General features: G+C 50.9%; 1 protein-coding gene across 10 annotated transcripts in view; it reads right to left on the reverse strand.

The window, feature by feature from the left end:
• The window catches only part of SSBP3 (single stranded DNA binding protein 3), a 165,122-nt gene that overhangs the window by 96,145 nt on the left and 41,260 nt on the right, over positions 1-27,717 (reverse strand). For 2 of the 10 annotated variants that reach the window (XM_053214080.1, XM_027059114.2), the window contains exon 1: positions 21,821-22,002. The exons of 6 other annotated variants lie outside the window; for them this stretch is intronic. In XM_053214080.1, the coding sequence (XP_053070055.1) occupies positions 21,821-21,961 (141 nt within the window). In that variant the 5' untranslated portion in view covers positions 21,962-22,002. Of the gene's footprint in view, positions 1-18,742; positions 19,313-21,820; positions 22,003-27,717 lie in introns of those variants that run through there. 2 more of the 10 variants (XM_053214081.1, XM_053214083.1) reach the window with 2 other exon arrangements.

Consider the following 27,717-nt stretch of genomic DNA (forward strand, 5'->3'; position numbering starts at 1 on the left):
AGGGTGCAATGATAATGCATGTGAAGCACTAGCTACTATTACAAATCATTAACAACAACATCATCATCCTCCTTTTGGACGTGATCCTTGTTCAGAGAGCCCGCGTTACTCTCTTTCATCGACGGCCAACCGCTGGCCCGCAGAACCAACTGTCAGGTACAGCCGAGGGTCACCTTCTCGCTCGCTTGTTCACATGAAGCTTCCCTGTCCTGTGCCTGTGAAGTTGATTTTTTTTTTTTTGAATCCACATACAGGACTTTACATTTATGCCTATTAAATTTCATCCTGTTGTTTTCAACCTGGAATGAGAACGGGGAGGATTCGCTAATCAGCTCTGACTCAACCAGCACGGGGGCGCTGTCCCCAGAAGAACTGCAATCCCCGAGAAGGTACAGGGTCCAGAGAAGCCGGACTCTGGGAACTGAGAAGGTGACAGCCGCAGCTGTGAGGGGCCCTGGCCAGCTCTGCCTTCTGTTTGCCCAACAGCAGAACACAGGAGACAGCTCTTATTACCAGAGTCCTATCAGGAAGGAGGGGGAGTACCACGCTTTCACACAGCCCCTTCTCAAGGCCTCCACCGCATTCCTCCCCAGAAATGTGTTTCATTTCTTCAACATAAACACAAATCAGATTTATTACATTCCGCTGATATTTCCAGGATGGGGATTGAGAAAGCTGCATTTCCTGGGGACAAAAGGCATTTGTGCGTAAGTGTGCAAAGAAAAGGAGAGAAAAGCGAAAACTACCTCTCGGTCTCTGGGTCCAGAGACTGCGGGCCATTGTCAAAAGCCTTTAGGCAAGAGAAACTTTATGCAATCTGTCCTGCAGTGGCTGCAGGGCACCAAGGCAGATTTAAGGATAGGGTTTAAGATCAGGTGTCCGGCCAGACTTAAAACTTGCCCGGCCACAGTCTGCAGAGCCTCGCGCCATTTAAAGTCTATCTCCCCTGAGGTCAGACATAGCAATTCCACAAACCCTTTCTGGTATGCTGAATGGCCCAACGAGGAGGGAAACTCATCTTGGCCTGTCCTCAGCAGACAAGAATACATGCACAATCCTGTAGGACAAGCACTCTGTACCCTGGAAGGTGGTAGGGAAGCGGCTGGGGGCTGGGTTCTCACTCAGCCCTCCGGTTCTTCGTACTTCTCCGAAGCTGGATGAAGCAGCACCCGCAGAGGGATTCCTGGGAAATGCAGGCAGGAAAAGGAAGCAGTTGGGGGAAGGGCAGGACAAATGAGTCTCAGAGAAGGGAGGACTGGGAGCAAGAGCCAATGTGACATCATGGGACAAGTACGAGCACTAGAGCCGGACAGACTACTCAAATTCCAGCTCCACTGCTTCCTGTGTGGCTTTGTGCAGATTACTTAACCTTTCTGAGCTTCAGCTACCACAACTGCAGAAGGGAGGGAATGAAGGGGACCATCCCTAAGGTTCTTCTAGCAATGATACCCGGGTTCTAGCCAGGAACGTCCACGTCTTTGGTGAGCACTATTTAAACCTTTCCCCAGACATTCAGAGGAACTGCAATACAGTAAGCCATCGAGTTCCCTTTTACCTACTGGGTCTTCGCAGCAGGCAGGCAAATACACGTCTAGATTAAACAGATATTGCCTGACATGGCCCCCTGTCTTCGGGGACCCACCCAAACCTGCCCTAAAGCCCTCAGAGGCCCCAGCTCCTCCCCTCCCCTCCTGCTCTGGGGGCACTAACAAGAAGGAACTGGATTCAACTCCTGCCCAAGCTCAGTGGGCACCCCAGCTGCCAGGCACCTGGAGGAAAAAAGCCAGCACCAGCCAGAGCCTCCCAAGCCCAGAGAGCCCATGGGCACCTGGCAGATGTCCCTGCCTCTGCAGACTGGCCTGGTTCAGCAGCTTCTCAAAGTCAACAAAGGAAGGTTTTCAAATCCGAAAAGGCTTCTCAAGCCCCTTCTAATCTGTCTGCCATTTTGTTTCGTCTGCTCAGATCAAGTCAAGGGGAACTTGACATTTGGAATACTAACTGCAAATAATCCCACACCAAGGACAGGGCTGGCATGCTGCAGTGTCAGCATGTGGTTCGCAAGGATGGTGGGGACACTCCGAGACACTCCAGCTATCTGCAGAGGGTCCCCAGAAGGCACATGTCGTGTCAGGCCCCTTGGCCATCTGCAGGAGGACCACGCAGAACTGTCAGCTACCCCAGGGGCAGGACTGCACTGTATTCACTGGCCTCCTCAACACCCCTCCCAGGGCGTGGTGGTAGAGAGAGGCTCTGCTGGATGCTCGGTTGGCAGAAACTACGTCACATACTTGAACGCATACAAACAGTGGAAGCGGAAAGGACAAGGAACCAGTACTCTTGCAAGGTCTAGATGTGAGCCCCTGCTCTGAAATAGCCCTGACATGCCGGGCTGCCTCCAGCTAAGTGCTCTGCTCTGTATACTTCCATTCTCCAACAGATCCCACAGTCGGTCTTCACGGAGGGATCACCAGCAGCCTTGTCACCCCCAGGCCACATGCCTCAATCAGCAGGATACGCAGGTAGACCAGATGCCCGATCCCATGACACACGCTCGGGCTTGGTGCACACGCCAGGGCGCAGGCTTTGGGGAACCATTTGTTTTAACCCCTTCTATGCAGTAACCCACTCTGGTCTGCCCTTTTAGCAGGAAGAGGTGCCGGAAGTGCCAAGAGGCCCGGAGAGGCAGAGACTTTAAGGGCAGGCTTTGTGTGGCTGACCTCCCATCTCTGACCTCTGAAGCAACATGGGCTTGGCTGACACACGGCATTTTTTTTCTCAAACTTTTCAAAGACCGCGCGCCCTTTGGGTATAAAAATAAAATCCCAGGGCCTCAATTGGGTAATAAAATAAGATACAACGACTATAACTACTCATAATATCATGTATGTATACAAATGAAGCCCTGTGGCAAATAAAACCAAAATACATACTTGGAACCTCTTGTCCCCCGATTCATTAAGTCAACTCCTACAACTCAAATGCATCCTCCAGGAAGCTGCCTCCAACATCCCCTGATCCCAGTGCCCCTCTTCCATGTTCCCATGCCCTGGGCCCCTTCTAAGATAGTGCAGTACCTACAATAAAGCCCAACATATATGTGTGGCTTGCATAGGCCAAATTCAGGGTTTCCTTTCCATTTCCCCAACTAGACCATGAAATCCTTGAGGGGTAATACAGCTGACCCTTCAACAGCACGGGTTTGAACTGCACAGGTCCACTTATTACATAGATTTCTTACAGCACAGTACCATAAATATATTTTCTCTTCCTTATGGTTTTTCTTAGTAACATTTCCTTTTCTTAGCTCACTTTATTATAAAGTACAGTATATGATACACATAACATACAAAACACGCATTAATCAACTGTTCATGCTACCTATTAGGCTTCCAGTCAACAGTAAGCTATGAGTAGTTAAGTTTGGGGGGAGTCAAAAGTTACACATGGATTTTCCATTGGGTAGGGGCTGCCCAGCGCCTTTAACCCCTGCACTGTTCAAGGGTCAACGTCACTTTGCAAGTACCTGGGAAAAGATCTGGCATGTATCTCAAACTGAAAACCCATCTGTTGAATACAATAAGGGAGTGGATGAGGGAGTGGATGGGGACGTGGTCCCTTGCGTCTGAAGAGCCCTGGAAAATCTAAGCCCTGATAATAAGACAACTCTGACCTATCCAGGGGAACTGCACGGTCACTTTAGGTCCCTCTGCTTTAGACAAATATATAAACCCAAGGGGTATGAGCTTGAATTTCCATATAGACCAAGGCAGCAAAGGGAGTTCTCTCTTCCCGGCTGAGGCTAAACAGGGACCCAACCACAAACATCCAGTAATGCTGAACATGACGTGAACGATATAAAAATAGCTGCTGTATCTCTTGCCCCCACCCTTCTCCTCAGCAACACAAAGGGCAGGACAAAGTGACACCCCTAACAAGCCTTAGCTTGTTCCAGCACGGACAGCCCCAGCCTCCTACATCTGGACCAGCTGCTGTGAGCCAATAGGGGATTCCAAATTACATTTTAATTACCATAATTTTTCACAGGTACCTGAAACCACACCGTGACAACAGTGCGAGAAATCCCCTATTGTGATGCGTAAGGTCTGGGGTACCAGTGAGTCTTCCGCGTGGAGGCATCTTTTCTCCCATGCCCTTCATTTCATGGGGCACTTTACAGTTTGCAGAATGCTTCCAGAGACTTTCACTCTCCCACGGGCTCTAGAGGATTTAATACCAGTCTCTAAAGTATGGTACCCTCTACAGAGACCTTGTTGTTTTTTGGGGTTTTTTTAAGGGGAATTGGGGGCTGGGGGTGCGATTCTTCTCCCACAGGGTTGCTACAAGAACATTAAAGATCAAATGGAAAGCATAGTGGAGATTTTTTTTAAAGAGAAAGCACTGTTAGGATAATTCATGCTGGGCCAATAGTGGGTGCTTAACAGCCACAGGCCCAGTGTAGACATGTCTATACAGCTAGCAGTGCAGAGAGTGAGCTCTGGAATTAATCTGCCCACAGCTGAATCCAAGCTTTGCAACATTTTCGCTGTGGGATCTCGGGAAAGTTAATTAACCTTTCTGGGCCTCCATTTCATCAACTGCAAAATAAGGATGAGAGCAAAAATCACTTCCCAGGGTCACTATGAGTCCAGGGACATAAATGCCAAGTAAAGTACTTAGCAGAGTACCCAGCCTTAGCACATAGTAAGTACTCGATTTTATGTATGTACGTATGTACGTACGTATGTGTTGCTGGGGGAGAGAGGAATTAAAGTGCCTTAAAATGAGGGAAAGGCAAAATGTCCGGTTTGGCATTTAGCTCCCCGTTCAGGCAGACACTGCAACTGAATTCTGGAAGGGAGGGTGCTGTGCGCAGCAGGACCCCCATGGCTTGCCTGCTCCAGGTCTATCTTAAGGCTTCCCTCTTTCTCCCCCTACCTAGAGGATAAGCACCTTCACGGAAGGAACTGTGTCCTGTTGTGTTTTGGTTAGCCCTCAGGTCCCTAACACGTGACTGGTGTAAAACTTCTGCTCAGTCAATATTTACAAAATTAATTGAACAAATTAATTTATCTCTCCTGCCTCTGTGCATTCCAGATTATCGGAAAGAAGCAGGCTGCACAAAGAAAGCCCTCTAAAGGGGCTTGTCTCTTTTCAGCTGCAGTAATATTTGCAAAGGGAGTTGGCGTCCCCATGCATGCCGGGGCACCAGCCCACCAGCACGGCTGTTTGCTGCTGCAGAGAAGCAGAGGCACTTCCTCACAGAGGCCCTGTGGGCTCTGTTCTCAGGGAGGGTGAGCAGCCTCAAGTCCCCCTCACCCATCCTCCCCACCCGTCCCCAAAACTGTGGGCGGCCCCACGCCTGCTGAGGGGCAGCTAGGAGGGGGAAACAGAGGGGCAAGCGGCTCCCACTGAAACCCCAAAAGAAAGCCCACAGGCAGAGAGGAGCAAGCGCACGTTTTATTTTTAGCCACAAATGATGGAAAGTTACTCCCAGAATGGTGCAAATTCTGCCTCATCACCCTCCGTCCCTCTCTCCGGGAGGCCCGGGGGAGAGAAATTTCTGCAGCTCTTGCAGAGGTGGAGAGGGAGAACGCAGACACAGGTGACACCCGGTGGAGGAGAAAGGTGGTCCCTGTGAGCCACCAGTCCCCCCAGCACAGATGGCTGGAAGCAATGGAGGCTCCTGTAAGTCGCTAAGCCTCCACTGGCTATGGCAGCAGGCAGGGTCTGCACCGGAGCCAATCTGAGAACTGGGCCGTCACCAGTCCCCCTCCCCTTGCTGGGAGGCAAGGGGATGTGCAATCAGAAAGACCAGAGTTCTGGTGCCACCTCCGCTGTGTTCTGAAACAAGCAACCAAGTTCACGGAGTCTCCACTTCCTCTTCCACACGTGGTGCCTCCCCAACAGAGCCACTACAGGGAGCAAAGGAAACAATGCCTGCGCACTAGGCACTTGGCACCTGAGTAACTGTGTTTTAACTATTAAACTAAGGTGTTCAAAGGCTCTGCCGTGTGGTCTTGGCCAAGTCCTTTCTGTTCTCTGGGCTCCGTGTCTTTCCACCCACTAAGGAAACGGGTTCACTGGGACAACCTTCCAAACAGGCCAGATCTGGATGCTGTGTACCTTGGCCTATGGGGCTGCAGGCAGAAGTCTCCCTGTTTCAAGTGTTAGGAGCTCCACTCTGAAACCATATCCTGACCTCAAAGTGGGCCCATGCCTCTAGAAACATTAGGAACTCGCAGTGAATTCTGATCTCAAATGTTTATTCCCTCCACCCTCACCCAAAATGCATCCATGGGCCAAACAGAATAGACCCTGAGCTATCCTCTATCCATTCCACAAGGATTTACTACTCCTTTTAGAGTGCTGTGCTGGACAATGAATATTTAGCAAACAGGACAGACCAGTCCCCACCTTGCCCAAGCTTAATTGCTAAATGCTGTAAAAGTTAATTCTTTTATTATGCTTGTGGTCAGAACTACAAAAGAGAAGTACTGAGAGCCTTGGGGGTCTATACCAGGAGGCCTGACCCACAGAGAATCAGGAAGTGTCCTTGGGGCAGGTGCTAACCTGGGGGGGGGGGGGGTTAAAAGCAAGGGAGGGACACACCTTCTAGGCAGAGAAGGGCCTGTGCAAAGGCACTTGGGGGGAAACGAAGAGAAAACCAGTGCGGCTTGAGGGAGAAAAAAAGAGATCAAAGTGCCCCAAACTGGGGCTGGCAAGGCAGGTTTTCATATATGGATTACCACCACACTCCATGTGAGGCCCCCTCCACCCTCCCCCACCCCCAGAGGGGTTTTCTGGAACCTCTGGTTTTAGGTAAAGTTTCCCTGCACAGCTGAGCCAGGGAAATGCAGATAACCTGGGCACAGTACAGCAGGACAATGTTGGTTCAGAATCCAGGCCCCGCATCCTGGCCTGTAGCTGGCACACCTCCGTCAAGAAGGACCCTCCTCAAGCACACTTTTAGTTTTTCTAAGGTTCCCTGCCTCCCACTCCCACTTGTTTTGCTTGCCTTATTTTTATTTATTTATTTTGAAACTGGGGCCTGCTTACGGTCAAGTTAATGCATTTTTAAAAAGAAAGCCTCGAATGTGCTGCGGCCCTCCCTCAGAGGAGATGGGGTGGATCGATAGCCCTCCCAGCCCTCTCTGCGCTCCGCCTCCACCGGCAGGGTGGGGGCGCCAGGCCTCCCCTCCCTGCCCTCACTCCTCCAGCTTCCAAGCCAGGTCTCCCACACCCTGTCCCTGCACCACCCGCACAGCTACGACCCAGGAAACAGAGACTCAAGGAAGGGAGAGGACAACAGTCTAAAGACTTCTAAGTTCCAATGTCAGCGCTGCCTTGAAATCCTGGTGACTTCACCTTCTTCTCTCTCCGTTTTGCTGAACTAAAACGTGGGAATCCACCTAAAAACTGAGGGAAGTCATGGGGAAAGGGATGCGGGATGCTGCTGAGCAGGACACTCCAAGGACCCCCCCATCCTGTCTCTCAGGTCCCCCAACCAGGCAGGCTGTGCCTCCCTGCTGTCACAGACCGTCCTAGCCCACCTCCCCTCCCCCACTGGTGAGCTGCTTGGAGCTCCCTCAAGTGAAAACCCTCCCGATGATGCCTGCCTGCCGACAGATGGGAAGTCCTAAAATACAGCGTATGGATCATGTTTCGTGACTAGCAAAACACGCCAGCCGGGACACTTTGAGAACCCGGCCGGTTTTCAGGAACAGGATTTTACACATTTCCCAGGAGTGGCGGATCTGTGCTCGCCTCCACCCACCCGCAAGGTCTGGAGCCCCGCTCCTACACAAGGAGATACTCAGGACAGGTGGAGACCTGTAGGGGAGGGGAAGCCCCACAACCAACAGGTTAGCTGTGCCCTACCCCCCTGTGGCTTTTAATATTGTTATTACCGTTTATTGAGCACCTACTGCATTCCTTTGCTGCAGATCAGGTGTTTGGCAGGGGCTCTAAAGCCACACTGTCTGGGTTGCAATCCTGACCCTTCCTAAACTCCATGACCCTGGGCTCATCATTTCACCTGTCTGAGCTTAAGTTTTCTCATCTGTGAAATGCAGCTGGCAGCACGTTGCCCTCACTGGGTCATGGTGAGGAGTGGGTGAACAACCTAAGGTGCGCTATTAACAACTGAAGTCACCATCACCACAGCAGGACCATCAGGTAGCCATCACTGCTCCCACCCTACAGGAGACAAAATGGATACCACAAGGCCACTGGGGACACTCAGTGGCAGAGGGGCAGGTCTCTCTCTGAAGGGCTACACAAAGGGCCTACAAACCCCTGGACTTATGACGCATAGTTATTTGTACGTGTGAATGTGCAGTGTTTGGATCGGACAGCGATCTCCTCAGCCTCACGGGGATCTGTGGGCCCGTGAAGGTTAAAGCCGTGCTCCATACTGGACATACACGAGGTTCTCCCTGGCAGAGCAGTTCTGGACACCAGTAGGATTTGGAGCAAGGATCATACCCCATTCCCCTCTCCCCAAGAAGAAATGCGTTCTTGGGAACATCAGTTTCAAAGAGCTCTCGCTGGAGGAAGGAGCGCCACAGGCAGTTAACTGTGTGGGCAAGCCTCCTGGAAGGGAAACCACACACTACACGGGTTCTAGAATCTAAGAGGACGTGCAACTTGGCAAACCGAGGCAGGTGGTCTGGGTTCCCAAAGGCTCTGAGAAAACCAGAGGGGAAGAAGGGAGACGGCAGCACAGAGCCAGGCACCAGGCAGCTGGGGAAGCACAGGTGAGGAGGGTGCAGTAGCCAGGAGGCACCTACGGCTGGATGGCTGGGCTCAATCAGCAACGTGGACTGCTATTACCCCACTGCCCTTGACCTCCTATGGGCAAGGGCCATGTTTAGAAACTAAGTCATACCAACAAAATAGAAATCAGGGTATTAACAATATTAATTTTTTGGATAGCAGAAGTGCCAGAGTTCTGTCTCTCTCATCCACGACACTGCTTGGAAATAAGACATGAAACTAATCTACTCACAAAGCTACCTGTATAAAGCACATGATCAGTCTCAGCATAATGAATATTTGTACTTCTGCAGAAGTAGACTCTTGAAGGCCCCCTCTGGGAATGGGTGATCCAAGCCACTCCCAGGAAAGCTATCATTCTGGAGACAGAGTGAGGAGATTAAAGTATGTCCACAATACTTCCTTGGATCCCTTGTGGTTTGGTCATTTAGGGATGTACCACTGTCCTCTCTGTAACGACTGACAGAAAGGGTGGTGAATCTTCTGGACTCAACATGTTCTGTATCTTCAGAGGGGTGAAGGCCTTGTAAGAGGTGAAATCATTGGAGGAAATGCCTAATTAATTTTCTTTTCTTTTTTTTTGGGGGGGGGGGGGAGGCGACAGAGAGGAGGGATGGCAGAGAGAACAAAGTCCGCCCGCTGCGTAAGCCCTTGCCGCCTGCAGACAGCGCTCTGAAGCCTACAGGCGCGTGGTTGTAAATTTCATCTGGCGTGTGTGGTTTTCAGTCGCAGCATTTTGAGGATACATATAATCCTGACTTCCTATTTACATTACATTGGTTTTCACCAACACAATAGCTACAAATGCTTTTTGCTCCACTCTTGTCATCTGTGTGGAAATCCTTCTCAGACAGGGAGACTGTAAAGTCGTGGGAAGAATTCTCATGCATGGCGAGCAGACTGATCTCAGGTCTCTCTGCTCCTACAGGAAACTTCTGGGAAGGATGAAAAGGGGCTGGCCCAATCCATTAGGCACTACCCACCTGGCTTCATGTTTATCCACAACAAAATACAGAAGCCCCTATTTAAAAAAAAAAAATCTCTAATGACATTACAGTGCTTGCCCTTCCAATAACACAGCTCCAAGCCTGCCTGGAACAGACACCAAGAAGCACATTTCTCACTTGCAAGGAAGAAACTAAGGCACTTAAAGAACCTCCATATCCAGAGGTTCCCAACCACCTTCCCCATCACCTTCATCCAGAGGACAGGGAGAGTAAATCCTGGCTTGATCCAAGTGGCCTCAAAATTAATAGGGCAGGGAGAAAAAGCCCGTCTGTAGTTCTAAGGTCATCACTGAAGTACTTGCAAGTACCTTTCCTCCAAGTTTCTTCTAAAAACCCTGGTCTCCATAGAAGCTTCTCACTGTAAAGGCCAGGCAGTGTCTCACCCCTGTGCAAGGGGGGGCAAGCCCAGAACACAGCACACACAAGATTCCTAACATAAATGTACCTGACTGAAATTACAGAATTGATTAGGATCTTTGAGGCCCCTTAAAACAAGAAGTTGAACACACTCTGCATTTAGGGTCAGCACCGTCACCCTGTGTTGTAGGTTGAACGTGTCCCTCTACAAGTCCTAACTCCAGTACCTGTAAATGTGACCTTATTTGGAAACAGGTCTTCTGAAGATGCAATAAAGGTAAGATGAGGTCATGGTGGATTCGGGTGGGACCTAACCTAAGACTGGCGTCGTAAAATAAGAGCAATTTCAGCACAAAGGACACACAGGGAGACTGCCATGTGACGACGGAGGCAGAGCCTCATTCAAGCCAAGGAATGCCAAGGGCTGCCAGCAATGCCAGAAGGTAAGAGAAAGGCACAGACAGAACAGATCCTCTTCTGGGGCCTTCAGGGGGAACACGGCCCTGCCGACACCTTGATTTCAAACTTCAAGTCTCCAGAACTGAGAAATAATAAATTTCTGTTGTTTAAAGGCAACCCGTTTGTGGTAGTCTATCACTGCAGTCCGGGAAACTAATCCATCCTGAATCTTTCCAACCCTCCAATCACCAACTACACTCTCACCCACCCCATTCCTCCTTCTCTGCACCGTTGCCCATGCAGTGTCGCATGGCCCACCTTGACATCCGTGCAAGCACTCTTGACTTTCGACCATCCTCTGGCACAGGTCAGAGTCCCCATCCCCAGCTGGGTCACAGTGACACAAGGTCATCTTTACTGGGTGGTGGACTGTACCCCTTGGCCTGCCAACTGAGCACAGCCAAGTCGAGTCTGAGGCAATGCACAAGGTGTTGGGAAATACAGAGATGTAGGGAAGCAGGTGGAAGGTGGCTGGAAATTAAGAGAGTTGGCCGAGAGAGGTAGAGAAAAGGAGAAAGTTCACAAAGGATCCTGAAGGTCCAGGGCACAAACTAGAGGCAAAGAAAGTAGACCTCATCTGCCCTGCCTGCCATGGCCAGCCACGTGCTTGTAACTCCCTCCTCCACCAACTTGACGCCTGCCTGGAACTTTACTTCAACCGCCTGCCAAGCAGGTTAACACCCAGATTGCTGACTACCCACACAGCTGTTGCACTTTGAGCTTCTGCAAAGAGAAAGCCAACCCACTCCCATCCAGGGGCTGGGCTTTATTTGTTTGGATTTTCAATACCTAGAACTTGGTGTGGCCAAGTCAACATAGGATGGCCAAATGCTGGCCAGGCAGACCAAATGGGGTTAAAGGTTGCACATGTTGCCTCACCTTTGCTAACTTTAAGGAGCAGAATCACCTAGAGTCCTGGGGCATAAGGGCAGGTGGATCCCAGTCTCACTCCCCTCCTACAGTCACAGCTCAGATGGCAGCACCAATGTGCCTCAAGCAGCAACCAGGGGACGGACAGCAGTAGCTGGGAAAGTTGAGTAGCCGCTAAATCTCACTTGCACCTCTATGAAACCACCAGAAACAAAGGAATCCTCCGGCAGGGGCAGTGATGATGGTGATACACATCTAGCTGGTTACAGACCACACCAGGACCTTGTAACATAATCTTCCTAAGCTCTGGTGCTCACACTTGAAGCAAATCCACAGAAGGAAGCCGGCCTCAAGTGACAGGTACGGCTCTGGACAAGCAGCCTGAGACATTATCTGGTTGAGAACCTCGGCTGGGCTAGAGACCCAGCTCCACTGCCTGCAAGCTGTATGCCACACATCCAGCCAAAAAGATTTACTGAGCACCTGCTATGTGCTCTCAGTGGCCTCACTTGCAAATTTAGAGTGACAATACCTGCCTTAATGAAGCTGTTCTGAGGACAGAGCATGACGACAAATATAGAATGCCTGGCACAGTGTTGGGCATATTAAAAAGAGCCATGGTGAAAGAAGAGATCAGAGTTCTTATTTATTAGGGTCCTATTTTCCAAATCAGAGCTTGAGACCCAAGGTCTACAGCAATGCCATCCCATAGTATGTCAGCACTAAAGGACAGGCACAGTTATCATCTGTGCTATTTATTCCCTCCCAGCACCTGGGGACACGGTTAGCACCTGAGCACACATGTGCTGGGCACACGGTTAGCACTCAAATGTCATATGAACAAAATAACTGCCAGGCATCCTAAGGCACCCAATGTTGGATGCAAGGCTATCAAAATGGTCCTGACACACTAAACGAAAGGACAGAATCTGAGGTTATAAACAATCCTGCCCCCCCCCCCGCCCCCTCCCCTGCCCCTCCATCAGGCAATGAAAGGGCCACAGGCTCCTGGCAAATGAAACCAAATTAAAAGAGGAAGCCAGCAGGGAGCTGCCTGTGGTTTCAGCCTCAGAGAAGCAAGCTGGCTTGTCTGGGAGCAAACGGGTAAAGGATTAGTGACACCTTAGTTGTCACTGAGGGCTGGGGGATGTCATCAGAGGAGATGGGTAGCCAATGAGGAAACAGGTGTAGAAGGGCCAGAAAAACATATCACAATCATTGTTTTTGCGGTTGTCTTTTTCAAGAGATGGCTCCCACTTTGGTCAGGACTTACAACACTGTCCCTTTTTTTTAACCTCCCTCCCTTCTACCCATTTCCACTTCAGGTTCAAGCACCCTGGCAACTGTCCTGAAACTCACAACCCAAGTTGCTGGTCCATCACCCACCCAGGGTCCCTCCAGCCATGACTGTTGGCCGTCACTCCAACTCTCCTGCCCCAGATTACACCTCACCGAACCCAAAACCCAGGGTACTGACCTGGACGCCTTTACCATTTAACCTCTAAGGGCCGAGCCTTACCTGCCACTCCCAACCTAGGACTATTAAGACCCACTAAGATCTAGGACTCGGGGCACCCGTGTGGAAAGGTAGGACAGCAGAGGGACAGTTGGAAGACGCGGGGATCCGAAGGCCAAACCACTGCGTTCCTGTATGACTGGAGGGGCACGCTGTTTCTGTTCCCCAGGCTCCAGTTCTGCCATCCGCAGAAACTGGCACACGGTAATAACAGTACCTCCCAACTGGGCTGTGGGGAGGGCTAAAAGAAAGAACAAGGGCATGCTGCCGAATGGTTGGTTCTCTTTCAGAGGGAGCTACAAATGCTGTCACTAGGTACTCTGGTCTTCCCTTTCTCACCACTGAAGAATGGACCAGAGTACACGCTCGAAAAGCGGGCCAAGCGCAAGGCAGCCCTCGCAGGGCAGAAGAGGTCCCGTTTTTCTCAAGTGATTAACAGGTCCAAGAAAGGCTGCAGCGCGATTTACAAGGGCCACAGCCAAGAGAGATTTATAGGTGTATGGCCTTCGGATGGTTTTCTAAGACTGCACATCCTCCTTTGGCTGAGGATCTCAGCAGCAAGTAATCTTCTAATTGATTCATTAGCACTCCAATCAACTACTACTTTAGACACAAAGGGCCCTGCTTGGGTCTGAATGCCTGAGCCAGGGATGCTGGCTGAATGGACCACTCCCGCTCCTGGGCTAGCTCTGCCCAGGGACTGTGAAGAGAAGTCCCACACGGAGGCCCTCCAGAAGCCATACCTACACGGAAACAGAAACAGAGCCTACGCAGCTTCTTAACTGTTATTTTTCGTAATGAGGATTTTGTGACTAGAACGTGATAATGCAAAAATGCTAAGTGGAAAAAAAAAAAAAGAAGAGCCTGAAAGGAAATACTCCCCCCACCCCCACCCAACCACCACCACCACCACCAAAAGAAGTTAGCACAAAGTTCGTTTTGGTGGTGGAATGATGGGGTGACTTTTTCTTCCTTCTACTTTTCAAAATGAGCACGTACAGGACATATAATTCCTTCGGTTTTCTCAGGTGTAAAGCTACAGCAATTACACCCAATTCCCAGTTACCGTAAGGATGAAATTACATTATGTATGAATAAGCAGTGCCCAAGAGCTGTGGGCACCGGACAGGGTGGGCACTGGACAGCAGTGCCCAAGAGCTGTGGTCCAGGCTTACCCACCCGCTCAGCGACTAGGAGGCCAACCCGCCTCTCAGGCCAAAAATCAAAGTTACACTCAGGGAGGTTATAAATTACTCCTGTCACATGCGAACTGTTGAAGCCACAAATGCTAAAAATTCACAGATCTCAAGGGTAAGGCTGTGAGAATTTAAATATAAATTAAGCTTTAAAAACAATCTTCCTTCATTGTTCCATATTCCTCTGGCATGTGGGATATTCATTTAAGACAAGGTTCCCCAACAGATCAACCTAACAGGGAGGAACTTCCAGCAGATACCGTAAGGGAACGGTGAGAAACTTCGCTGGGTCCTCATGAGATTCAGGGCCCGCCTGCTGCCTGTACCCCGAGCTGGAGAGAAGTTCTCGAACGTAACGTGGCATTCTGGGAAGACTCCTGACTCACCCGAGGCTGGATCAGCACTCTCAACCCACTCAAGCAGACAGCCAGCCACCTACCCATCCACCCATCCAAACGGCTCTAAGTTCATTCTCCATAAGGAACTCCCAAGAAGCAGTGGGAACTCTGGGCAAACTAACAGGCCTCCTTATTATGAAAGATAAAACGTATCGAGCACCCTCAGTCTGCACAGCTTTGGGCCAGACGGGGCTCAAGGTACATAAAAGGACCAAAGGCCTTAGTTTCCTCATCAAGACGCACAAGTTCAGAACTACCACGGGACACTTTAGGAAGCTTGAAGGAAATGGATTCAAGTCCTACTTCACCTAGGAAGGACTAACTTGTTACTCCAGGAAGTGGCATTCTCCAGGGAAGCCAAATGGATCCAAACTTCTTGGGCTGGCAGGTACGGAGGCTTCCTCAAGTGACATCATGAAAAGGAGTCAAACTTTTCCACAAGATATCCTGAGGGAAGCTTTGTCAGAAACCCCCCTCCACTTCCCGTGGGGCTTCATCTCCAAACCCCCACCTGCCTTCCCCTCACCTCCCACTCCCACCCTCCAGAGAAGGAAGTGATCCATTTGGTGTCTTATTATGGCAACATTAACACAACAAGGCAAATGTAAGATGTGGGCAGCTATCCTGGGAGTCTCACCTGGCTAGGCCCTGCAGCAGGAAGCCGCTGCATTTCAGTCATCTTTTTGACCATCAAGGACCTACCATGACTGGCCCTGTACTCACTGCTATTACTCTTAACAGAAATGCATACACAACGCAAAACTGGAGAACTCAAGCAACTGCTTTAAAATTTCAATATGACAGTGGGGGGAGAGGGGGACACCTGGGTGGCTCAGTCGGTAGAGCATCCAACTTCGACTCCGGTGATGATCTCAGTGTTCGTGGGTTCAAGCCCCGCTTCAGGCTCTGTGCTGACAGCTCAGAGCCTGGAGCCTGCTTCGGATTCTGTGTCTCCCTCTCTGCCCTTCCCCAGCTTGTGCTCTGTCTCTCAAAAATAAACAAACATTGGGGCACCTGGGTGGCTCAGTCAGTTAAACGTCTAGCTTTGGCTCAGGTCATGATCTCGCAGCTCGTGAGTTCGAGCCCTGCATTGGGCTCTGCGCTGACAGCTCAGAGGCTGAAGCCTGCTTCAGATTCCATGTCTCTCTCTCTCTCTGCTCTTCCCCAGCTCACGCTTTCTCTCTCTCTCTCAAAATAAACTCAAAAATAAACATTAAGGGGCGCCTGGGTGGCTCAGTCGGTTAAGTGTCCGACTTCAGCTCAGGTCATGATCTCACGGTCCGTGAGTTCGAGCCCCGCATCGGGCTCTGTGCTGACAGCTCAGAGCCTGGAGCCTGCTTCCGAGTCTGTGTCTCCCTCTCTCTCTGACCCTCCCCCATTCATGCTCTGTCTCTCTCTGTCTCAAAAATAAATAAACATTAAAAAATTTTTTTTAATTTCAATATGGGGGTAAATTCTTTGTTATTTTATCCTACTGTAAAACAGAGGATGGTGAACGACAGAAGAACCACAACAAGATCCATGAGGCTCAACTAAGATCCCCCATAACAAGCACAAAACCTACCCAACCCTGCAGAACGTAAGCAGATTCTGAGGGCATGTCTCCTGAATAGCAACCCCAAGAACACAGGAGAAACTGGGGGCAGTGGGTCAGAGGGAGGAGCTGGGCCTCAGGAGCCGTGGGTTTCAGTGCTGGAACCTGACGGTCATGTGTCCTCAGGCAGTCACTCCATCCCCTGTGTGGCCCTTGGTTCCCTCATCTGTAAGGAAACCACTAAGGCTCCCCACATACCCCTGCCGTGGGGAAGGCAGGTCTCTGAGGGCCTAGGCCAACTCTGGAGTGGATACCGAGTTTGTTTTATTTATTTTGCATGTAAGGAGACTTCGGCTCTCTAATTAGAACAGGGCACATCTATTCTTTCCATGGAAATCAGGCAGGCCCACTGTGAGAGAAAGAACTTTGGGCCAAAATCTAAGCCAAAGTGGGAAAGAGCAAAATCACCTCTACTTTTATATCCCAGAGGTCCCAGAAATCTTTACCTGAACCCGCATGCCCCCACTCCACCCAGTGACTTACCCACTTATACACACACACACACACACACACCCATCTAGCTACACAGACACACAGCCCAACCCCAGCAGCTTCAGCCTTGCAGATCTTTTCCTTTGGTGGTTCTGAGATGCTTCACTTACAAAGGCCCTGAGGACGTGCTAAATTCCCCCACTACCCCAAGCCAAGATCTCTCTGTAGGAAAAGTAGAGCTTGGGTATCCAAGTGAACCACAGGCAGAATCAGAACCCAATTCTGATTACCATCTCCAGAGTCCATGGAGGTCAGACCAAGGTGGGCAGGGTTCCGAGGCCCAAGATGTGGCCTGACCCCTGCCTCCCCCACACAGCAGCCCAAGGACAAGGGCTTAAAATGCATTAAAATGCACTGAATTGGGCAAAATTACACCCAAGCCCGATAAAAACTAGGCAAAACCCTCAAGCCACCTTCTACGTTATTGAAAAACCAACCTGAGGCCCGGAAGTACAGAGGGAACTTTGCCAAGATGCTGCTTCTACCCCCGGACGTGGACCGAGGGACCTGACGGGTGGAATATGATGAAGTCAATTCCGGTGTTTTAGAGATGGGAGACTGTGGTGCAGAGGGGACCGACCACCCAAAGCACACGGGGACCAGAAGTTGAGCTGGTCACACACAGGCTGCAGGTGGCACCTCTATGCCCTCCCCAGAACACTCCCACATCCCAACACGGGCCATGCTGGCCAGCAACGGGTGAGTCTCTCATTCCACTAACCCAACCCGATCTTCTGAACCAGAAAACCGAAGCCTGTGGCCAGTGCACCCTACCAATGGACTCTCCTGATCATGTAAGGGTGCCTGTCCCTCTGACATCTACAGTGCACTTCCCAATCTCCCAAATTCCCACCCACCAAGAACCACACATTCCGGCCCAACCTTCTCACACACGGGCCATACACACAGCGGATGGACAGGCCATCAAGGACCTGGCACAGTGGGGGCAAGTCCTCGTCTGGGATCCAGAAGCCCCAAGAGTGGATATGCCCTTGCCTCTGGTCCTCAGCTTCTGCATCTATGAAATGGGAACAGTGAACCTCCACAGCCACCCGCCAGGCCTTTAACACACAGACCTCGCTCTTTCAAAGGGAGGGACGACACCACCTAAAATTCCCTCACGAATCTCAGGCATGCTCAACCTCTCTAGAAGGAAGAAACTGAGGACAGCAAGAAACCCACGAAGTCAACCCACTGGAACTCCCTGTGAACCGGGACCCGAGCTAACAGAGAACTCTACGCAGGACACGGTGCTTAGAAAAGCACGGCATCTACACATACCAATTACCAGGCCCATGGATTTCTGGGCAATCACAGCCAAGGCGAAAAGAGAAACAGAGCAGACCCCTCTGAGAAAGGTGTCCTCGATACAAGGTCACTCTAAAAGGCAGGCCCCTCGCAGACTGGGAGACCGGGAGCCTCTCTGGCCAGGACTGTGGTGTGAACTAGGTATTCTGTCCTACTTCTCTCTGCTCTGGGCACAGGGCTGGGAGCACAGGAGACGCGCAATGAATGTGTTGAACTGAACCGAATTTCTGGACCACATCCATCTGGAGATAAGTAAAAGAGGAGGGAAAACCAAGTGTAGATATTGCCCTGGGCGGGGGGGGGGGGTCTCCCCCCACCTTACACAGGGGCCCCAAAATTTAAAGAGGATTTTTGTCCAACTAAACAAGTTCCCTGAAAACCCTTCTAAAAAGCCAGTCCCTCTCAGGGCACTAAAAAACAGGATTCCGTTTACACGATGGTGTTTTAAGAAGGCAGCTATTGTATGCAGGAAAGCGAACCTGAGCGTACACCCTTCTATCCACACACCCCCCCTTTGTGCCAGGGGACAAGTCCCACGCTAGGGTTCCTGGAACCCAGCTCCCTCTCCTCCGCCCACCCTGCCTGGCCAGACCCCCATTAACGCACTGCTAGTGCCATCAACACTGTTGTTTTGGAATGTGCCAGTAATTCTAGTGGCAGGAACAGCAAGCTTTAAGCTCAGCAGAGAAACCAGCTGGAGAGGCAGCCTCATGAAATAATGAAATGCCAAACCAACCCCTACATCTTCTCCAGTCTCTCAGGTCACCTACCAGATTAGAAGGCCTGTTGCTACGGCAACCATATCTTGCAAGTGCCGGCTGAACTTCCCCATAATTTTTAACCCTTTAACTAGCTCGAGGAGGGTGGTGTGCAGATGAGCCCAAACCGAGGAGAGTTGGCCGGCTCTGGCTCTGGCTCTGGCGGCGCTTTTACAAATTAAAGCAAGGACGGAGGCAAACAGCGGACCTGGGGGGGGGGGGGGGGGGAAGGGCGAAGGTCTCACTTAAGCAAACAGACAAAACAGCACACATCCACCTTCCCTTCCCACCGTCCTGCCACAAAACCACCGCGAGGAGCGGCAGCACAGCAAACTTTTCAGGCACCTGGCAACTCGCGCGGGAGCACAGGAGCCGGGGACAAGATGGGAATAAACAAAGGCAAGATGGGACCGTGCCTGCCCCTCCCGGCCAGGCTCCGTGCCCTCGCGCTGCAGACTATTGCCGGGCCCTTCTGTGGTAAGCAGAAGGCGGACAAGAGCCAGGCGGAGGGGGACAGATGGCCAGGCAAGCACTGGCACTTTCCAGTTGTCTGATGGGCGCCTGCTGCCAAACAAGCTCCCACCTCCCCGCGGCGCACCCCCCCCCCTCCACCATACACACACAGCTCCCGGAAACTGCGGTGCATATGCTCCAAGGGGAGCCAGAGCTCAGGGGGCTGGCTCTTCCCGCCCCTGACCCCCCACATCTGCAACTCATCGGGGATGCACAGGCAGGGGCCTCCACTCCCGCAACCGCCCAGACCGCTCCCTCCCTCCTTCCAGAGGGAGAGTCTCCCACCCACCCCCAGACACCGAACCCTCTTTGTGCTCAACGACCAGAGTTCAGGGGGTCCCTGAGGAATAAATCTTTAAGATGACTTTCCTCAGCCTCTTGGATTTGACAGGAGAAACTTCATAAAACCACGCAGGGGCAGAAAAACTCCGGCTGGGCTTCGGCACTGGGGGTGAGGCCCCCTCGCCTCACGCCATACCTTCCGTGGGGGGAGACTTAGAGGAGAAAGGGAACAGGGCCCACCGATGGAAGCACAGGAGGCCTGTGTGGTTTCCCCGAGGGCTGAGAAGGGGTCCCTGGACGGAAGGACGCAAGGAAGGGGGGCTGATTCCTCGAGAGAGCAAAGACAGAAGCAAAGGGGGTAGGAGGCAGGAGAGGAAGGGAAGAAAGCCAGGTACCCAGGACCCAAAGGACAGGCTGGGCAGCAGCAGGGGGTGGGAGGCACTGCCCACGTCTCCCCAGAGTGCCTAACACAACACCCCTGCCACCCCGCCAAAGCAGGCAAGGGGAAATTGAGGCCACTGTGCTGGGCACACACCACAGCCCCTCTCCTGACAGAAGGCTTTGGATTCACTTAGAAAGTTGGGCAGGGGAACTGGCAGGAGGGGGCAGGATGTGCAACATGGGGGTGGGCAGTGCTTCAGTAGTGTGTTCTGGAGGGCAGGGAGGGGGTTCCCAGGCACTGTACTGGCTCTATTGGGACAGAAAAAGGAGAAAATGCAACCCTGCCCACCCTGTCACCTCACACCCGCCTCAAGCACTGCCCAGCCAGCCTGGCCACCTCCACCTCTCACCCCCGCCGGGGGACACCTGGGAGGAAAATCCAGTCCAGTGAATTAAAGCGCTAATGTTCTCTTTGCCAAGTGATTAACGAGACGTACCACAAACGGCACGGCGCCCAGAGAGGAGTGAGGATTTTTATTATCATGCTCACCCGTCACCCAGGCCTTCTGCACGCACAGCAGCCGGTCAGTCAGGTTAAAGAGGACCAGAAGAGCGGCCATGGGGTGGGGGCGGCTAAGGGTAGGCCACATCCCCGGGAAGAGGAAGGGAGGGCACTCTAGCTTCGACTAGAGTTTTATCACTGGGCAGCAAGCACTGGCCACCGTGATACCTGGGGGACACTTCCAGGAGCAGCCAGGAGGGGCCCTTCAAAGAAGGATGCTCCAAAACCAAGGCAGTTGGGCAACCAGTGCTAACTTCCCCTACCATCTAGACATGGGGTCCTTACATTGGGGTCTCCTTCCCTAACCTACTCAAGGGCAGGGCTGTGACCACACCTTTATATCCCTCTGCAGGGTCCAGGATGGGGCAGGAGCTCCAAGAACACTTGGAAGATAAAAAGGAATCAGCTTTTTTCCATTTTAGCCCACCAGATGGGTAGGCTGCCACCAAGCTTACCCATTGTTTGGTCTCATCTATCCAAATCCTTTGGTTCCCTCAACAAATCCATGTCGAGCACTTTCTATGTGCCAGGCACCAGGCACCATGCATACAACCGTGAAAACTACTGCCCCTCAAGGAGCACCTCTTCCATGGCAACTATCCCCTGTACTCTGCCGGCTTTCCACCCGCCTTGTGCTCAGCAGGCCCTCGGTATCTGATGGCTACACTGAATCCTTCTCATTAGGTGTGCCCCTAACGCTTGGCCAGCCCACCAGCTCAGGTGGGACAGAGGAAAGCAAGGGCAGGGTAGGAGGGTTTCTGTGCAAATCCCAGTACCTGATGGCCAGGGCTGAGCAGCCAGAACCCTCACAGACAATTCAATTCTACAACCGGCAAACTAAAGACCCTTTCTCAGGAGCTGCAGCTCCAGACTCACTCCAGGGTGGGAGAGAGTACCAAGAAAAGATGCAAGAAGCCTTCCAGCTTAGCCTTCCAGCTAAGTTAGCCTTCCAGCTACAAAGGCTAACTTCACTTGCCATGTGACAGGAGAATGGGGACAAGCTGACTTCTACCCTCTGGACCCCAGTATCCCCTGCTGGCGAACCAAGGGAGTTGTCCCGTCTAATCTCTGAAGACATTCGAATAAGCAACATTAGAAGAGCAGCACCATCCTGGCTGGACAGGGGTTTTGAACAAAGAACCCAGCGAGGAGGATTCCAGGCAGAGTGGGCCTCCCGCTACGGAGTCCCCACCCACGCTCTCAACAACACAGGGAAATTCTACCCACAGCTCTGAATAATAATAGAAGTAACATTTAGGTAAGGTTGGGGATTAAGCTAAACCTCACATAAGAGGCAGGGATGTTGGCATTTGGAAGCAGGAAACAGGCCTGGGAACGCACTTAATACCTACCACAGAGCAAAGCGGATCGCGGCCAGCTCCTGACTCAAGAGCATCTTCGCCCCTGCCATACTTCTCCCTCTTGCCAACTCCAGACACTTCGAGGGTGCCAGGCCAAAGAGTGGGGCTGGAGGTCAGTTTGGGGAGCCACATTTTCAGAAGAACATTGGCAAACCAGAAGCCAGGAGAGAAGCCTTCCAAAACAGAACAGGAGCTATTTTAAATGGAAACCCACTGGTGCAGGTGGGGGAGTTTTATGGAAAGAATAGAGAACATGAATGAGTTGCTATAATTACCCCCCCCCCAAGAAAGCTGTCATAAGGAAGAGGGAGTCTTTCTACTTAGTGGTGGTAATACCAAGAACAGACATTAATTCTAATTGTCTAAAACTGAAATGTGCTGCCCTGTCAGGTAGTGAGTTCCCCATCAATGAAGGGGAAGCAGACACTGGAAAGAAAACTTGGGCCAGGGAGTCTCAAGTTCAGAAGGGACTTTAGAGGTTATCAAATGGTAAGGTGCTGATGGGAAGAAAATGCAAAGGGGAGCATTCAGGCTGTGCATGTTTTAAAATGGCTTTTCCTGGGGCACCAAGGCGGCTCAGTCACTTGGGCATCCAACTCTTAATTTTAGCTCAGGTCATGGGATCAAGCCCCAAGTTGGGCTTTGTGCTGGGCGTAGAGCCTGCCTGAGATTCTCTCTCTCTCCCCCCACCCCCTCTGCCTCTGCCGTCCCCTGCTCACGCTCTTTCTCTGTCTGTCTCTCTCAATAAAATACCCTTTAGGGGTGTCTAGGTGGCTCAGTCTGTTAAACATCTAACTTTGATTCAGGTCATGATTTCACGGTTCGTGGGTTTGAGCCCCATGTGGGGCTCTGAGCTGACAGCACAGAGCCTGCTTCACATTCTGTGTCTCCCTCTCTCTCTGTCCCTCCCCACTTGTGTGATCACTCTTTCTCTCTCTGTCTCAAAATTAAACAAACATTAAAAAATAAAATATCCTTGGGGCGCCTGGGTGGCTCAGTTGGTTGGGTGTCCGACTTCAGCTCAGGTCATGGTCTCACGGCTCGTGGGTTCGAGCCCCGCGTCAGGCTCTGTGCTGACAGCTCAGAGCCTGGAGCCTCTTTCAGATTCTGTGTCTCCCTCTCTCTCTGTCCCTCCCCACTTGTGTGAGCATGCTCTCTCTCTCTCCGTCTCAAAATTAAACAAACATTAAAAAATAAAATATCCTTAAAAATAAAAGAAATAATAAAATAGCTTTTCCTTAAAAAGGGGGGTGGGGTGGGTAGGACTCCTAAGGGGACATGAACATGTTCTTCCTGCCCCTCACTAACCTGCAGAGGGTGTTTTATAAATAGAAAGTCTCCCCAGACATCCTTGGTCAAATTCTTCCCCACTGCAGAGGTCACTGTTTTTGTGGCCAAAGCTGCAGGTGGTGACTGAGAAGTTGGGTAAGTAAGGAAAACTCCATTATGTAAAAACTCAAATGCTTAGGATGCCTTTGTGGAGCAGACAATCAGAAAATGAGTCGGGGAACAGACCCCGTGTAAGAAACAAGGCAGGTAGGTATTCTCCGTTTTGGGGGGGTGGGCTGCCATGCTGGAATCGATCACCAACATTACCCAATCTGGCACGCTGAGGGTAGAGGGCGGCCACAGAGATCAACATTCACCACCCATGCTGGGAAAATGTTCAGATCACAAATCGGTAATCACCATGAAGCCAGAGCTCGACCTCCTGCCACTGCTGGGTGTCAGTGAGAACTAAGTGTATCGTAACTGCTACTCCTTCAGGGCCTTGTTCACTTGCCGAATACAGAGGACCTAGAACAGTGCCCAGCACATAACATGTGCTCAAGAAATACTCGTAGAGGGGCGCCTGGGTGGCTCAGTCAGTTAAGCACCTGACTTTGGCTCAGATCATGATCTCATGGTTCGTGGGTTCGAGCCCCACATCGGGCTCTGTGCTGACAGCTCAGAGCCTGGAGCCTGCTTCAGAGACAGTCTCCCTGTCTCTCTGGGCCCCTCCCCTGCTTGGGCCACCCCTCTCAAAAATAAATAAACATTTTTTAAAAGTTCCTTGAAAGGAAGGAAGGAAGGAAGGAAGGAAGGAAGGAAGGAAGGAAGGAAGGAAGGAAGGAAGGAAGGAAGGACAGACTGACTTGTAGAAAGAATGGGTATTTAAAACAAATGAGCAGACCAAGTATCTTTTCCCTTAGTTTTAGAGTCAATTGCATAACTTCTTTTCTCCCGCTGATTCACCTCTCTCCTTGTGTTCAGGCTCAAAATATTACACGAAAATTATTTTTGCATTCCCCGCATCTATGGTGGGATAAAGGAGCTGTCTAGAAGCTGAGGGTAGGAAGTTATGGCATGGGAATATGGAACCCTCAGTTTGAGCTCCACAAGGGTAGGAATTTTGGTCTGTTTTGTTCACTGCTTTCTCCCCAACGATGTGGTATAACAACACTGACACCAGGAATGCACTCAACAAACATCTAAAAAGCATCAGCAAACACATTCACTGTACTATCTTGGCAAGTCACTTCTCTCTATGGGGCATCTTTTCTCAGCTATAAAATAATAATGCCACAGGGGCTCAGGGGTCCTCAGCCAGTTTTTACAGGTTCCCACATCTGTGATCCAGGTGAGCTGGCCACACAAATGGCTTTAATCAGAAGCCTGTCCGGGTCCCCCCAGGAGCTGCCACAAAGGAGGAAGCTAGGAGGCAGTGTGGTGCCATAGAAAGAGCACAGGCTTTGGAACCCATATGCTTAAATCCCAGCTCAAGCTCAGGACACAAGACTTAAGGGATGTCACTGAACCTCCTAGAGCCTCAACTTCCCCATGTGCAAGATGGAGAACCACACCAAGCTACCTCTTCAGATGGCAGTCTGGATTATATGATAACGCCCGTAAAAGCACCTTGCAAGGGTTAAGGTTAGCCCAGAGTGAGGTTCCACAAACCCTCACTCACAGAAGGACCTCTGTCACTTGCAGTTCTACACTTCACGATGAACTTCTATCCTCAATGGGAGATGCCAATTTGGGACCAAAGTATAGTCAAGACCAATTCCCAAAATAATGTTATTTGAAGATTCACGATCTATAACTTGGTCTGTCCTGACTACAAAGATGTAAATGTTTAATCTTATGCCATTCATTCAAGCTCTTTGCTCCCTTCTCAGAAGACTAAACAGACGAAGGTTTGAAGAAGAGAGAGGGGAAATATTTGGAAAACTGAACACCCCTAAAAGGAAGACAAGCCTTTCTGAAGCTGCGATTCAACCCACACTGATGGCTGGAGTGGAATAAGCAGAGAAATGCTGCCCCCAATAGAGCAAGCCCTCCCAGACCTCAGACAGGAGGTAGGGAGCCTGCTTACCCTCCTCCCCACAGTAAAACAAGCAAGGCCGTAATCCGTGGTGTATATCAACACAATACCTATGAGCAGCACAAGTGACGGCCAAAATCAAGACAAGTGACCTTACTGGACATACGGGACACACTCAGGCCCTCCATACCACTAGAATACTGCCGGGCAATGTGCGTTATCATTAAAAGGTAAAAGACCTCATTTTTAACTCTCCCTGACAGGTAGGCGTGGCCAGCCTCCTGCCCTCCCACCCCCAGGGTCACCTGTCCCTCCTCGCTAAAATTAGGAGGCAACCAGAAGTTCTCCTGGGAAAAGACTGGGGACATAATTAAAAGAGCTCAGCAAAGAAGGGTTCACAAATGTTGGGTAGCTTCAGGAAATATTTAGAATGTACCCCTTTTCATTCCCAGTCTGACATCGCATTTGATTATCTTCACCCAGGTTTTGATTTCCACGGTTAGGACAAGCAGAGGAGACCACAGACCAACACATCCACACAAGTACCCTAGCAAGGGGAAGAACTCCACTTTCCTCACCAGTCATTCACTTCCTCACTCTGGACCATGAGCTCCCCAAGAGCATGCTGGGGGCTGCTGCCAACACTGTACCCCCGGACAATCCCCGGCACAAGTAGCTGCTCAAGTAAGAGCAAACTTCCTCAGGGGGCGCCTGGACGGCTCAGTCGGGAGAGCATGCGACGCCTGATCTCGAGGTTATGGATTCGAGCCCCACCTTGGGTGTACCGATTACTTTAGTAGCCCAGTCAGTGAAACGTCAGACTTTGGATTTCAACTCAGGTCGTGATCTCACCATTCGCTGAGTTCAAGCCCCACATCGGGATCCGTGCCGGCAGTACGGAACCTGCTCTGTCGCGCTTTCAAAGTAAATAAATTAAAAAAAAACGAAAAACAAAAAAAACTTTCCTCGTGTCCACTGAGTGGTGTCAGTCCACAGAGCAGGCTCTCCACTGACAGTCCTCTCGTCCCCCAAAATAGGCCTGGCAAAGGAAGGAGGTTGGGGGACACCAGGGATTGCTTTGCTCTGTGGAAAGACCAATTAGCTAATGAGTGGAGGAGGGGCATCTGGGCTGAGGCCCTCCTCAGGGCCACAGAGGGCGGCGAGTGAGGACTCCACCAGGTTGAAACCTCCAGCCCACCCCAGGCTCCTCCAGGAGGGCCCTACACAGGCACGGGCTCCTGCGACCCGGAGAAGGAAGTTATTCCACCAGGAAGGGTCACTCAATGGTACATTTCCCACCCCACGTGCTCCCGGCCTTGAAAGCTTCTGGAAATAGCAGGCCCCCAAATCTACCTTGTTTTTTTTTTTTTTTTTTTTCATAGACCAGGTAGTTGGTTTTATTTATTTAAGTCCTAGTTTATCTTCTTAAGCTGTCCAAACATTTGCCAGAGTATCTCAGCCACATGCTAGGCTGCCCTAGGGGTTAGTTCTGCTTTTAGTGGTGGATTTTTTTCCCCCTTTCTCTCCCCCCTCCACCCGATAACAGCAGAGCCTCACATTTATAAGAGCTGTGCGCTTCCGGGACTCACTAATCTGACTGGATGGGGGTGGTGGGCTAGAGTGACGGGTCTCAAAGTGCGTTTGCACAGCACACTCTTGTGTCACTCTGACTGCACACTTCCATGGGGAGTCTGGGAGAGTCGGAGGGGCATAACCCTCCCAGCCTCCACCGTAAGGATGCTCCACTTTCTGGAGGGCATTCTTGGTAAAGGGAGGCACCAGGCCTTAGGAAGCCCACTCTAGCACAGCATCCCTGAACCCCCAGATACTGTCTGCTGAGTCACATCTCAGTTCCACAGGAAAACGATAAAGACATTGGCTTGTCGTAGCCACGTGAGATTTCCAATCCAGACTGCAAAGCTCTTCAATGGCACCCTGCCTTGTTTTGCCAATCTGGGAAATGGGTACAAATGTTCCCTTCTCCTCAACTCCCAAGAGAAGGACCAACAGAGGACACGTGACAGCCCTCAGCAATAATGTGAATACTGAGCATTTCTTCACCTGGAAGAAAAACATTATTTAGCACTATTCAAAGAAATGAGGGACGATCTTGCTACCACATCAGCCATCTGATATCACACTGACAGTTACAAAGAAGAGGGGTAACCTTTATTTACACTCCTTTACCCCCACTAACCACATTGTCCTCAGGCCCTCAAAGAAGGAGCCTCTCAAAGTAGTTTCTTAAAAAAACAAGAAGTTGTGTATGAGCAAGGAGCAGAACAGTGCTGTCCCTGAAACAACCCCAGGTACCACCGATTTTTTTAATGTTGAAATAAAAGCCTAAGAAAGCCATACGCTGACAAAAAGCAAGCAGGGTTTGTTTTTTGTGTTGTTTTTTTTTTCCCCTCTCCCTGTCAAGATGTATCACAGGGAAAATATAGAAAGAAAGGATACAGGGAAAAAGTATGCTGTTTTGCGGTAGAGTTTCCTCAATCAGACTTAAGCTGGGATTTGCCAAATCTTACAACTCTTCCGAACAGGGTAATTTGCATAGAGCTAGACACTCCTGCTCTCCAAG

The sequence above is a fragment of the Acinonyx jubatus genome, chromosome C1 (genome assembly GCF_027475565.1).
Source record: "Acinonyx jubatus isolate Ajub_Pintada_27869175 chromosome C1, VMU_Ajub_asm_v1.0, whole genome shotgun sequence".
NCBI lineage: Eukaryota > Metazoa > Chordata > Mammalia > Carnivora > Felidae > Acinonyx > Acinonyx jubatus.